This window comes from Topomyia yanbarensis, chromosome 3, assembly GCF_030247195.1.
Source record: "Topomyia yanbarensis strain Yona2022 chromosome 3, ASM3024719v1, whole genome shotgun sequence".
Taxonomy (NCBI): domain Eukaryota; kingdom Metazoa; phylum Arthropoda; class Insecta; order Diptera; family Culicidae; genus Topomyia; species Topomyia yanbarensis.
Window position 1 is genome coordinate 170,999,125 of NC_080672.1, and position 15,386 is coordinate 171,014,510.

The window sequence follows — 15,386 nt, forward strand, 5'->3', positions numbered from 1 at the left end:
AAACTTTGGTTCAGAAGATTGGATGTGAGTCGGGATTTAGTTCGTGTGATGTCTCGGCTCATGTCCAATCACTACACGTTAGACGGTCATTTCTGACGTATCAGGTTCACAAATAGCGGTATCTGCGCCTGTATCACGATATCGAACATATTGTCTGGGCATGCGCTGAGTACTGTTCCGCCAGATTACAACTATTCGATTCCCTTCGGGACCGAGGAAAACCACCCAATGTCCCGGTTGGAGGTGTACTGGCAAGCCACGATTTCCTCTATATGTCCCTCGTATACAGCTCTCTAAAATCCATCAATATACAGATTTAACTGCCCCTATTATTTTTCTTATCATTCTCAGAAGTGCCCTCTTCCGCCTGGTATCGTACATCAACGATGGTTTGATGCGATTTCAAGCTGACGAAACACCTCTGTCGATTGAGCCAACAAACACGGGACCTACAGCACAAACATCACACGCGCAACGCGGTATGTTACCGATTCGAATTTAAGTTGTACTACGAAATTGTCAGCTTTGTCTACCCTCACTCTCTGTCTCTGATACCCAGATGAAGGAATTCACCACCTCCTTCCTGAAAAGCTTCCCAATACTTATTTGCCCCTGTATTTTCTAGTTTTGGTTCTTCAATACATACTCTCGTAAAGAAGTGCCCAACAAAAAATAACCTCCCAAAAATAACCCTAATTACCCTCCACCCCCTAATCTTTAGTTATTATTAGTTTTAATATGGTTGAAAAATTCTTAGCTAATAATTAACTGCTGCAATAATCTCTATGTTAAAAATGCTAAAGTACATTACTATACAAAACACACTAAATGACCCAAATGTAACAGCGATTCGTTGCATTATTTGAAAGTGGAATTAAGGGGGTACCAGTAGGTTAGAACGATGCTATATTGATTTACCCGATACATGTTGTCACTCCACACAAGAACAACCTATATTGGATGTGTGATAAATTTGCAAAGCTCTTTGAGAATTCAAATTACCGGAGCCCTCTCTACAAACAGAACAGGCCTGCGCACTTCGTTAGGACCGATGAACTAACTCCCGATCCTCATGCCAACCTAACTGAGCTACCTACCGCCTTCCGCCTTCGTGTTCGTCCGTGTTCTGTGCTCGGGCTTGGAGAAGTGGATTTCCAATTTACTTCTACAGTCAAACTTAGTATTTACCACCAGAACGTACGTGGATTGCGAACAATTGATGCGTTCTTTTTAATTGTATCTGAAGCAGAATATGATGTGATAGTGCTAACTGAAACGTGGTTTTTTCTTCAGTTAAAACGTTACGTTCTAGATTACTCTCCCCGCATATGTCACAACATGTCAAATTTGTCATGCCTTCCCTCCCAAAAAGTGTTACATAATTTATGAATTTATTTTCGTAAACCTAGTTCACGAAAAGAACCTGATTTAAAATATAAAGAAAACGTTTTTATGAAGAAAATCTCAAATAACGCATACTTTCTTAACGAACAAATTTAATTTACAAAACCTCATTCTTTCTTATTCATCGATGTCTGGTGTATCTGGTTAATCTTAGGGAGTCTTAATCTGACTCACACCAAGCAATTTAAGACGGGATTAGAAAATTTCAGTGAGATTGACAAACCCGGGTACAACTAAGCGTTTTATGTTTGGAGAAAGTAGTCGCCAAAAAAAATTTAGCATTAAACTTTTGGAAACGGAAAAATTACCAAATGTTTGCTAAATAAAAGTTGAGCGCAATTCTCTCTTTGGGAAAATCTAAGTCCATCAATAACATACCAGCAACTAACGTGCACTACGAAATGTCACGGATGTCCCGTGGAGCAGAAAGTATATTATTTTCTTAAGCAGTGTGATCGTAATACTAAAATGTAAGTACATGTCGAACGTCAAAGTTAAAAAAGGCTGATGCAATTTTACAACAAAAAATTACTGGCGCTAGCTGAAACCAAAAGGTAGAGATCTGCATCCTCATGCAAATTGAATAGCCCAACGAAAGATGGAAACAACTGCAAAAAAAACCACCCGGGGTACTCGAAAGAAAAGAAATTTGAATATTCAATTACAAAGCAAAAAATGCTCGTAGTCAGCTATTGCAAACCGAACCTGTTATTGTTTGTCAAAAAACAGCATTCCCACGGGAGCATGACTCGAAGCGTTTCGGTTCACCTATCGGTCCTACTGTCTGGTTTTCGAGTGTCGATTCGATTTCCGTGCACACACAAATGCATTGCGCCATGCGAAAGGCGGTGAAGCAGCAAATATGCTAACTTTCCGAACGGAACAGACAGGGACAGGTGTATGCGGTCGAAGCGAAATTAATAAAATTGTTTATTCGGCATTACATTACTCGACGGAGTACTTGGTTCCGGTTCAATTCAATCCCGCACTCACCTGGTATTCACGATCCTCGGTTCTGGCTCTACGTCTGGCACGGAACGCACGCCGCCGAGCCACACCCGGACACACCTGACACAGGCAAAATTTGGCGTAGATCCATTTGAACGATTTGGCCAAAATATCACCTGTTTCCACCCACCAAGGAGTTTTATATCGGTAGCATTCAGTTTAGCGGCAGCGGTTCAAATTGTTGCAAATGGGGAAAAAGATAGGACGAGAAACAGAAAGAGGAAGAGAGTGAGAAATTAAAATGAATTCTAAAAGAAAACTTTTTTTCGCAAAAATATTTATAAACTAGAACTTACCTATGTTGGAAAGATAAAGAAGAAATAGTGGCATTCCGATGATTGCGTAGAATATCGTAGCGATTTTGCCCCATTCCGTGCGAGGAACGATATTCCCGTAGCCTGTTGCAGTAGAGAAAAAGAAGTAAAAAACAAGAATAGTGAAGCGTAAAAGTTCGGCACAAATATTACTGGCAGAAATATCAAAGCTCAGAGTGGAGTGTAATGTTGTGAAAGTTATTTTTCCAGTTTTGTAAGCGAACCTGAACGCAGCGTAAATAAAGTTGCATTAGTGCAAATACGTCAAAACTGCTGAAGGCTATACCTGGAACAGTGGCAAACTACTGTAAATAACCGGAGAAAAGGGTAATCAAGTTTGCATCCCGTTAGCTCGGTCGGAACTGATGTAAATAATACTGGACTAAAACAGCGAAATGCAATAAACGAAATTTGCGATCAAAAGGAATCCATTCCAGTTTGATATTGAAATTAAATAGTATACACATACAGACATTTTCCTAACCCGATGTCTGCGGGACAAAAAATCCACCCCGTACAGGGATTGAAAGTTGTGGATGTTTATCAAAAATAAATTTAAAATTCATAATTAATGTTTCAATATTGATTATAGCGTTCCTATATAGCAGTAATGCGAAATTTAATTTTCAAATGTAAATTCTCTAGGGTTGCCATTCCTCTAACCTACTGGTACCCCCTTGGGTTTGACCCGGAGACTCCGGTTTTTGGAGACGATCTCCGGGCTTTTGGGTTTTACGTTGATTTCTCCGGGTCCAGCGAGACGAAGGATAATTTGTCTTGCAGACCCTCAAAGAAAGGTTCTTCCAACAAACATCCTTTATTGGTTCATTTCGTTTGGCGTTTTGTTGGATATAGTGTTAGTTTTTCTTATAACTGTAATGGAAAACGTGCACTCTAATATATATTCTGAATGTATTTTTGATGTTATTCTTCAAAATATATCATAAACATCATATATCATTCAAAATATATCATAAACTTCTGTTATTTGTGGAGGAGAGCAATACTCGTTCGACTTATTCTCCACAGTAAGAGTGACTGCTGCTTTAGAATTCTTTGCGATTAGCAAAGGGTGCGCAAATTTACACGACAAATCCGTTCTTAAATGTGACCAATTTACAACTAAATGTGGACGACACAAGAATAGTGGTGAGCATTATGCTTTTCCCAAATTTGACCTGTTAAGAAGGACTGAAAAAAGTCAAACATGTGACATTTAAACGCATTAGGTGATCAAAAAATAAGAAAGTGTTTCAAAACTTTATGGAACAATCGCTTTGATTGTGTAATTCCAGCGGATGCTCATGTTTCTCGTGAAGTCAACCCCAGGTCAATAGAAATCTCCCGGTCAAAGTGTCTCCAGAGGTGGCAACCTCACAATTCTCAGTTGAATCTTCAACAACGAAAATTCGAATTCATTGCTAAGACAAAACTAGACAACTGGAATCGGCAGGGTGGGCGTAGCGTAGTTGGTAAATCGATTGCCTTGTACGCAGCGCACCTGGGTTCCAGTCCCGAACTCAGACATAGGGTTAGAAGTTTTTCATAAGTGATTTTTCTAACCCGAAGAGGCAAATGACCTTAAGGTTAAAACCTCTATAATCGAAATAAAAAACTGGATTCTTATATTTGGTTTTCTTGCTTTTCTTGACAGTTGACTGTATGGGCTAGCGAAGTTGACAGTGCAGCCTTTGTCTTTGTCATATTTAAATATGTTGCTATAATACACAATTCCCGTTTTATAAATAAACATTTCGGTTAAAATTTATCTGGTACTAACTAATTAAACATTTTTATTACATTCTACATGTTTCTATCAAATCTGGCCAGCATAATATCATATCAGAGTGGGTAGAATAAACGCCAAATATTTCATAAACGAATGAAATGAAAACAACTGTTTTGTCATTTTCTTCGGGTATGTTGACTGTTTAACTAGCTGGATTAAATGAATTAAAATACGGATAGTGTTGCAACCACAAGAACAAAACTATCATAAATCCCATTGTTTTACCCTTCCGCCCATTTGCAATGAGAACAGTTTGCAGACTACACACATTTTATTTAATAGATGAACATTGCCCATGATCGCATATCAGTCCCATAAAGATAGGAAATCCTATAGAAAACGGGACAAATATGCGATCATGGGTAGTACATAAAAACGTAGAATCACTGGATAATGGCTCGATCTCTCTATATTTTGTATTCTTTTTATATGTAAGTCAGTGAAATTTCAATCATACACGAGAATAGTCAATTTAAATATTACAAATACGCTAATAGGCTATCGTCACAAATAAACATGCAAATATAAATGTTCTCTTTCACAAGGAATTCCAAAAAAAAAATTGTTTCATATGAATTTTTTTGACAGTCCTCGTATTTGATCGGAAGGAAACTAATATATAAATGGTAAACAAATTGATTTGTCGAATCTTTATTCAAATATTCAGAGTTTTTTAATATATTAAATTTTCATGATACATAATTGACGAATTCAAATTATTTCATTAGGCAACTTGCATTGATCATGAAGCCAACACTGTGAAATGAGCCCTGTGTAACTAAAACAGTATCGCATATGTCAAATTCGAAGACGTCAAGTTGGCTCCACGCTGGCTCCAGAAATCGTGTTACTAGCTGTCAAATACCGGTTACGCTTAAGAAACGTATTGACTATGCACGTTTCCCAAATATTTGCACAACTTGTGGAAGACTGAGAAATTTTTCGCAATGATGATCAGGCTTATATTAAAAGTTGCAAAGAGCATCAGAATAAATTGACGCAGTTTTCGCATTCCCCACGTAGCTCGAAGATGAGGCTCAAGTCAAAACTATTAAAAAAAATTGCTTTTCTATTTATATCTCACCAAGATTTGGCAATACATTACGGCTGACTGATAACATAAACCATACAGGGTGATTAAAACATGAATTATATCGCTTTTTATTTCGTTTTAACCTTAAGGGCATTCGCTTCTTCGAGTTAAAAAAAATTCTTATGAAAAATTTCTAACCCTATGTGCGAGGTCGGGACTCGAACCCAGGTGTGCTGAGTACAAGGCAATCGATTTACCAACTACGTTACGCCCACCCCTCAATTACATCGCGAAATCTCTATTTTCGCTTGAAAGAATTTCTTTGCCAACAATTGATTTTAAAATGTTTATCATAGTAGGTGGTCCAATTTTTGAAGACGCCTTCGAGCATTTCAAGTGATATCTGGCTAATTACTCGAGTAATGTTGGCTTCCAATGCTTCAATCGTTACAGGCTTATCCACAGACTTTTGATTTCATAAGAAAAAGTTTATATATGTGATATCGCCCGATCTAGGCGATCAGACAGGTCCACGGGGAGAAAATAAACGTTCACCGTATTTCTCACGCAGTCATTCCACTGTTACAATAATTGTATGGCACATACCTCCGTCTTATTAGAACCAAATATTATCAAGTTCGGGCAGTAACCAGTCTGTTGACATGATTTTAAATCAATACTTTTCCACAAAATGTGCCATATTGTTGCATACGAACAGGCATATTGTAAACAACGGTGTCAAATCGATTCTCCGCGATCATCGCGTACACGGCGTACGCTCTCGGCCACCATTTTTATTTATTGTGACTTCTTTTATACACTGTAAGCTTTAGGTTTAAATATATTTTGTGAATGGTCTAATTTCAATTCATGAAATCCGCGATGTGTGATTTCCTAGATTTTCACCAAAGAAATACTTTATCAATTCATGAAAAATCTCATGATCTATAATATTACGGGAATCTTAAATATATTTATATACAAAATTAAGTAAACTCGTGAGTCATTTCTTTGAGTGTTCGGATGGTCAAATCGGTCAACAAAAACTAATTCGTACAGCTCGCCGATCATGCTTCAGTACCATTTTTCATTTTCCGTTCTTCTAGGGTTCGTCGCGGTTGCGATAATTACCGCAACCGCGCGGTATTTACCGCACCCGCACCGCGAAGTCTGCGCTGCGGTGAGACACTTTTTCCCGTAGATGCGGTGCGGGAAAGAGCTTTTACCGCGCGGTTTTACCGCAACCGAACCGCAAAAAAAATGATAATGTAATAATTTTGATTATTCTAAATTGATAAACAGACTGCTATAACGAAAGGAAATCTAGCTGTGTCCGAAATATTTTGACGCTATTATTTTTGACGACATATTTTGGACTAGTTATTTTATACTTCTAAGTAAAACTTCACAAACTAACCATTTCAAATACATAAAATTCAAGAACCCAATAGAGACAAAATTATTAGATCATTTAAAACAATAAATTTGTACTCTTAAATCCTATTTAAAAGTACATCACTTCTCCCGATTTCCGTTGGAAATCGTGGAATTATGAATCGTTTTCGATATCAATTTTTCAATCGTGAATTTTGACTAATTTAATGGAATTAGAGATGAACTAATTATGCTAGGACTTAAACACAACCCTCTTCATCAAACCAAACGAATTTGGAGTAATTGGCGGTAAAGGATACAAATGTATGAAAGCGTCCAAAATAAGGAGGGGTCCAAATTAGGATGATTATTCGTTCATCAATATCGTATTTCTATCTTCTTTGATTGCTGTGTAAATTCAATGTGAATTTTTCTGCAGTCAATTTTATTGGACTCTTTCTCAAAAAGTATGCTACATAACTTTTTTCGCGTACTTTCATTCAAATTTACTATAATTTTCTACCAAATTAAATCCTAATATTTTTCAGTTAAGACTATTTTGTAGCTTTTATGAAGCTTTTTTGCCAAATACCACATAGTTTGATTCCCGAACACTTCAATTGAAGTTTTTGCCATTGGCTCTTTGGGAAAATATTTTAGGAAAATACATTAAATGCTAGAACTTTCGAACTAGCCTTTAGAAAATTACACTTCATACATTTTTAAAGAGAGCAATCTTAGATTTTGAATGAGAATACATCTCTTTCTTGAAGAATGCGGAAGTTAGAGTTTTGGGATATTTTGTCCGTAAAACCCCCTATTTTTAAAAACCATAAATTTTTTGCAGTTTTTCTAATGTACCGGTTGATACCGGACTCATGCTTAGATGTAATGTATAGAGCAGTACTGATATTTCGATTTTAATTTTTTTTTGGTGAGTTTCCTTTAAGAATGAAAGGTGGTTTTTACTACGTAAATGCGAAAATCATCCATTTCATTTTCATATGTCAAAAACATTGAAAATATGAAAATTTAAAGAAAAAAATATACAACTTCATTTCTTATTACATTTTTATTCCACATTTTTCAATTAACTGAAGGGTTGCTAAAATAAAAGTTTTCCTATTACTGTAGTAGAACGTTCTTGAATGTATAATGTTTGCCTTAAAATGTACGAAATTTTATTAATAAAAAATACAAAAGTTGATTTTTTTCATAAACATAACATTCTGAGGAATCTCTTAAAGTTAAATTTCGTGTGTATAAGAATAACGTTTTATTATATATGGTTTGTACAATTTTTCAACACTATTTTTAAAAATATAAAAATTTTACCGCATTTACCGCATTACCGCGCGGTGCGGTGCGGTAAATAAATTGCGGTTGCGGTAAGCGGTGCGGTTTTATAATTTTTTTGCGGTTTCGGTGCGGACAATCCATTTACCGCCCACATCCGCACCGCGACGAACCCTACGTTCTTCATCTGAGTATTAGTCGTAGCATATCGCTTGAAGAAATTCATATTAAATATAAATTCATATTAAAACTAAATTTTAGTCGAGTGACCTTTGATCAACGTCAATTATTCCGAAGTCTTCCACGAAGCGAAGAAGCGTGTGATGATGAGTTCGTTTCTTTGTACACCGTATCGTCAGGATAGCAATTCAGAACTAATTGAAAATATAGCTAACTTTGCTTATTCTCTACGTAAAGTGTATTGTTTATGTAAAATAATTCTCACCACTATTCCATATGATCGATCCCTTTCTCTTGTATGTTTTTTTTATTTTAGCTTTTGTTAACGATTCTGTTCGGTTAGATAGCTGTAGCAGCTTTTGTTTCATATTTCTGTGTGAATAACATATGGCTTTAAATAGGCCACCATTCTTTTTTTGTTGCAAAACGACGATGACAGATATGCGGTGAAGCGGCTTTATGTCACTTTTATTTTGATGTGACGGGCCGCGGTCCAGATAATAGCTGCTTTTTTCGGGACAGTTTCCGCCACCTTTATAAAAGTTAAGTGTGAGGGAAGATTCCAGTCGAAAGTACCGGCCTGTGGTCTGTGTACCTAGTATTAAGGTCGCCGGAATACGGAAGCTAATCGCCAAGGAGCTACTCGCTACCCCGACTAAACAAAAAGGACACCTTAAGCGGTCTGGAGGATCAATCGAATGAGCCAAGCTCTCCTCCACAGTTAATCGTCAAGAAGAATGAAGCAAGCCGGACAAAGGTTCCCACTGAGTTGTTCCACTATTTTTTGAATTGTTGAATAACATAGATGTAGCCAGAAAATGAAAAGAAGGGGGTGGGGGCTTTTATACTCCCCTGCTGCTTCGTAAATAGTTTAGTATAAGATAAGGAGTACTTCTTCAACGCAGGTTAAAACCGACGAATTAAAAATTAATCTTACGTGTTCGAGTGCTACTATTTAAGGGCTCTGCTGGTATATTTTTTAAAATGGTGCAACGGTACCAGCTAATTGAGCCTGGAAATTGACAGAAGCGTTTTTCGGCATATATTTTTTTTTTTCAAATGCCTTTAATTGAATTAAAGAGAATAGAATATAAATTATGAAAATGAGGAATCGAAAGCTATGTGCACTACGCCACTGCACCTAATTAAATTTTATAAATAGTAAATTGATTAAATATTCTTACTTCAGATGCGAGCCTCATAGATAAAAAATAAATATATTCAACTAACCATCATTTATTCTATTGTTCCAATTTATATTCAAAGCTCATTGTTTCATATAAAACAGGTTTTATAATATGTCAGCTTTGTTTACAATCTTAGCCGAAAGTTTTGGTATTGTTGTATCGTTTCAAATAACACAACAACTGAGTCGTTAAATAGTGGTATTTAAACACATAAGACTTCTTCTTGGTTTAGCTGTCTAAACCTTTTTTCATTTTCTGTTTACGTTTATGATAATCAGCAATTCATTCTGAACATTTCATTCAAAGGTATCAAGTCTTTGCAATGAATATATTCTCTTTTATTTAACTTTTAAATGTCGGTGGTGCACTGGCAGTGTTGGAAGAAACAAAGGATTTCTGCATTTGGATTGAACCATATGTTTTAAAATAGTTGTAACTCTCTGAAAATTCGTAGCTAGTTACTGTCTTCGACAAAGTTGTTAACCAAGGTTTGAACTATAGTTTTATATAGCTGGTTTTTCATATTGAGTGAAATAGCGATCTTATTCACGTATATGCAAAATAATTGATTTCCCCATATAAAATCCCATACAAACTTTGAGCGTAATGCACAAACCCGGAAAGCAACCAATCGCTCCCAAATTTCGCACAGACATATGATATCACAAAAGGAACTTAAAAAGTTCTGTGTGTCAGTTTAAAGTTTTCCTATACAACCGCGAGACACTCTTCTGAACATGCCGCTACGTTGCATTCCGACAATTTCTTGTTGGTCGTTTTTCGAAAACATTATTTATGGCAGAGTTATAAATTATCCATGAAAAGAGAAATTTAAACATATATTTTGTGGTGTTCATAATTAACTATATTTATTACTATAATTTTTTTCAGTTTGCCAGTGTCTTCATTTGATTTTTTAAAATGATTTTAAAACGATTTTCTGCTAAAAATGAAACTTTTAACTCCAAAATATGGCTTATATGCTAGGGCAAATAATTCAATAGTTATATTGTTTTAATAAAACATAAAAACTTCAAACTGACTAAAAACTTTATTTTTCAAAAATACATTCCAAAACCTATTTAAGATTCCTCATTCGTCTAATGATTTCTTGAAATGATTCGATCTACAATTACTTTGAGAATAGAAAAACCACATCCATTATCATGTTTCTTATTTTCCAGACGAAAACGATGAAGCAATATCCCATCATTATTTTAATGGTCAGAAATCGAATAAATACCAACAAATGAACAATTATTTGGATGACTTACATGAACGCCAAAACTATATTCAAACTCTTGAAATATCCGTAACAATATGTTCTCCCGCTTAAATGGTTAATTTTGAGAATTTGTGACGTTGTTTAAAATTGAATCACCACGAAATAATGATAAATGCTGGGTACAAGTTGAGACTGCAGTGGAAAATTTCTCCGATTTCTCGTAAACAGAGATCTCTATTCAACATTGCAGCGTGCAAGATGCAAATATACTCTTCTCAACTCTTTTATTCATTGGCTGCACAGTTACTTTCAATACACAGTACCCTGTTTTCAGTGAAGTGGGATCAGAATAGCATAAAATGGCCCAAGATGGGAAAACAAAACACTTGTAGTCACTTGTTTCCAGGTTTTCACGGTTAGATTCTCTCAGTTCATTTTTTGTTGATCCCGTCCGCTTTACTACATTGGAATTAAGTTGGTGAGGTGATGAATGGTGGGTGCTAACTTCCCACACAGTTCAGTAAATCGATTGGATGGGGAAAATAGTTTCCTGATTCTATTTGCGGTTAGAGATTCCCTTGCATACAAACTGCAGCTATGGGAATTCTTGCATTTCTCCACTTGGGACGGATGATAAAATAAAATTGTTTTGAGATTCTGGAATGGATACATCAGTTTACTTCAAAGGCATGCACGTTTTCCTCACCGTGCATCTGTTAGAAAGTTCACTTTCCATCAGCTGCGGTTAGCTAAAAAGCATGGTAAATATTTGGATACGTTACATGAATTTTGAAACAATCTATTGTGCTACTATAATTTATTAATTTAGTGCTCTATATTTCTGAAAAATTCAGATGTGGGAGTAACAATCGGTATTTTTCGTTTGGCCAACTTTCGGAGATATGTCATTCTTTCATTATTGTCTTTTTTTTCCTTTTGTGTATTTTTAATTTGAATGTGGAAATAAAACTAATAAAATCGAAATATGTTTATATCTGTTTGATCGTATGCACACGATGTATCACGTTCCGTGGATATACTAAACTATGGTTAAGAGTCATTTGGTGCGTCAACTGCTACTTGAGAGTTCAGTAGTCACCTGGCGGTACATCCCCCACAAGAAGCTAGATTTTTTTCACATGATTGCTTTCAGTTAACTCACTATTCCGATCTGTTTTCACTGTTGAATACCACCAAAAAGCTTTAAATAAGGCATTGGCATTAAAGTCAAAATAAAAATAATTATTTGTTAAAAATTGTTTGATAGGTATTGTATTAAGTTGGAACACTGAGGTTTTGTTGTGATAGGTATATAGTTTTGTTTGTTATTAAGGATCAGCTGGGAAAGCCTGGAAAAACGGCCATCTTTGCAAACAAAAAAAACAGTTTTTCTCCCCGTTGACCAAATCTTTTCGAAAATCTATCACTATGCTATATTTCTCCTAGGTGGAGAACATTTTTAGGGTAAAAAACCATTTTTTCTTCACTAAGGAGAAAATTGTTTTAAACCAACTTTCGCGTTAAGTACACGAAACCTATAACTAAATTAGTCATTGGAGGTATTTCGAGTTCCTCTCATCAGAATCAGCTGAGTCCATTAACTAAGTTAGTGTCGGATTCTGATGAGAGGAACTCGAAACGTCTCCAATAACTAATTTAGTAGTACACTACCAATGCCCCCAATACATTGATTAATTTTCATAAAGTTCAGCGAAAAAAAACTAATTAGCCATTCAAATATGTATCACATTCTTTCATTATTTTGTTTTTTTTTTTCGTTATAATCGGGTTTTCTAACGGCACTCCTCGGAAGCAAAAGCACCCCAAAACTTTACGTGTGTACGAGAGGACACCCCTCTCCAAGCGCCTTTACGCATCAGCCTGTAATGGATACCGTACCCGATCAGAAATTCACATCAAAATTATATCAAAATAAGATATTATATCACGGCAAAATCTATATCTCAGTTTGATATAAAATATAGCTGGATAGTTGTTAAAATATCAAGTTTTTATACCAAGAAAATGTATCGGTTATATCATATTATATCTCAATCTATTTTAGTATAAAGAATGTTAGTTATATCTTGGTTTGATAAAATAATTGTATCACACAGACGGATATTTAAGATATTTTATATCTAAATGAGTAAATATATCCGAAAATATCAGAATTATATCACAAAAATCTGTTTTTTAATTGTTTTTAATTAATAAATCAAATATTTTCTTGTGAAAAATTATTCATTATTCTTATTAGTACAAGTGGTCGGTGTTAAGTTCGACCGAACTAAGTCGCAAAACATCAAAAAATGAGATAATGATAGCAGTGTATAAAGAATTTCTTCAGCTAAATTCGACTTTTTACAGATTTGAAATATGTAACAATAAGCAAGAGTTATGACAAAAATATGTTTTCATATATATCCCGAACATATGCATTTACTTTCGCTGTGTTACTAATTTTATTATTTTTTATTACCATCGAATTTACTTGTTAGAACTCGCAGTTAGCTCAGCATATAATTTAAAAAAAATTTCATTGGTTTTTTTTCTGAAGGTGTTCCTGTTTTTCACATCACATCCTTTACAGTTTTAAAATGCCTGATTCTATTCTTTCGTATGCTCTTCTCTCTTTTAATCTTCTTTAATGGTTTACCTGCAGTTGATATAGGTTTTGCTTCCATTCCTCTTCAAGGCTGACCGAGTGTTGCTCTTTCGGCTTGTCATATGCCGAAACCCATCTAATCAAATCTTTAAAACTACTTGTTGCTTCGTGGCCCTCCAGCAAAACATTTTCTCTGTTGTGATTTATAATCAGCGAGTAACTTTACAAAACGTACATTTTCTTATGTATTTACATTCAAACATATTACAAGACAAGACCACTAGTAATGCCATTTGGAGCCAGTTCTTGGGAGGATCCATCACTGGAGGCATTGTTATAGCTCTGCCAAATTGTCTTGGAAAGATAATATTTTATTGTACATATTATGTTGAAAAGACACGATATGGTTGATATAAATATGATATATTATTTGATATCATTATTGACGAATCAAAACATGATATAATTTTAATTTAATCTTAATTCGTTCCAAACGACCTATGTCAAAATTATATGATTATTTGATATAAATATCAAATCGAGAAATAATTTTGATATATTGTTGATATGGTTTTATGATCGGGTAGTTACCAAAAGCGTTTGTACAAACGAGGTAAACCGCATCCAGACTAACTAAAACGAAATCCATAGCACTTTGTTCATTTGTAACACGAAGAGAAGAAAACCCGGACTCTTGTCAAGGATGCTTTTCAAGTAGCTACGACAAATAATGCTGAATGCTGACTGTTTTCCTGATATTTGCCGAGTATATTCCTAACTGATTCACAGTCTAACTCGCACACGCTGCTCAAAACGATTCTGCTTACGCTGTGGCTATGGATTCGATTACTGTCGATGTCATAGACTCTATGCACAAATAGTTCTCTCCACACATCAGAAAATCAAATCATTTTACGCTTCAGGTCTCAATGCATAACTGTAGGGGAGACTGAGGAGACTTGATCCCCGGGGAGACTTGATCCCATCATTGTAACTCAAAGGCGTATCAGAATACATTAATCGAATATACTAGAAAGTTGCGTAGTTTTATCTAAACATAAATTTCATTAACACAGAAAAAAGAAATTGGACTTTTGTGTAGCCGAATTTTTACCGATTTAAAAAAAAGTCTCAGAAGAACTGAAGAAGATTTATTTTTCAAATTTTCAAACTTTTATAAAATTGATAAAATCACCCATTACATACTCTACTTTTGCATACAGAATTACAGGAGAATGTCAATTATATGAATACGTTATGATTGAGCTGATTCTTTTGTTCAACTATATTTTTACTAAAGTTTACTGAAATAGATGCTATGGGTTCACTTGATCCCTTCAAATTCGATTTGATCCCCTTCGCCATACTTCATACACACCACTGAAAATAACCAAATTCACACCAGAACAATTGAAGTCATTGTTGTCATAAAAAATGTCAAAAATGAACGCTTCATCGTAAAGAAACTTAACTGTAATTGTTTACTACAGTGTACGTAGCAACCATTCATCCCACATTTGACGTTCCTCAACCATAATAAAGACAGCTTTCAAAAAATTGCACAGAGATTTGGGGAATTCGTAAAAAAATCAGGTGAGAGATGCGTAATATGTAGTAACAAAAATAACAATATCTTATCATAACAATTTAATCAATACTACAATCCATTTATAAAATTGAATGGGGTAATGTACCCGTTGTTGCCCTATTAAGAAGGGTACCACATTATTACTACAATAATTTTATTATTTCAGCTTCTATGATTTGTTATTAAGGTCCATTTTTTTATTTCGATTATAGAGGTTTTAACGTTAAGGTCATTCGCCTCTTATTAAGAGCCAATATAATAACAAAATTGTCTTGAGAATAGTGAAAGTCTTCTGTTTGAGCGCAGCAAAATCTCTAATCGAGTACCCCCGTTATCGCAATACAATTTGAGTCAATGCGTTGAGCAAAGATGGCAGACGC

At 35.1% G+C, this 15,386-nt stretch overlaps 1 protein-coding gene across 12 annotated transcripts in view; it reads right to left on the reverse strand.

Annotated features, from left to right (window-relative positions):
* Window positions 1–15,386, reverse strand: part of LOC131689503 (two pore potassium channel protein sup-9) — a 99,674-nt gene that overhangs the window by 36,028 nt on the left and 48,260 nt on the right. For all 12 annotated transcript variants that reach the window (XM_058974639.1, XM_058974637.1, XM_058974633.1 and 9 more), the window contains 2 exons: window positions 2,709–2,810; window positions 2,398–2,528 (listed from right to left, as the gene is read on the reverse strand). In XM_058974639.1, coding sequence (XP_058830622.1) covers window positions 2,398–2,528; window positions 2,709–2,810 — 233 coding nt within the window. The remainder of the gene's footprint in view (window positions 1–2,397; window positions 2,529–2,708; window positions 2,811–15,386) is intronic.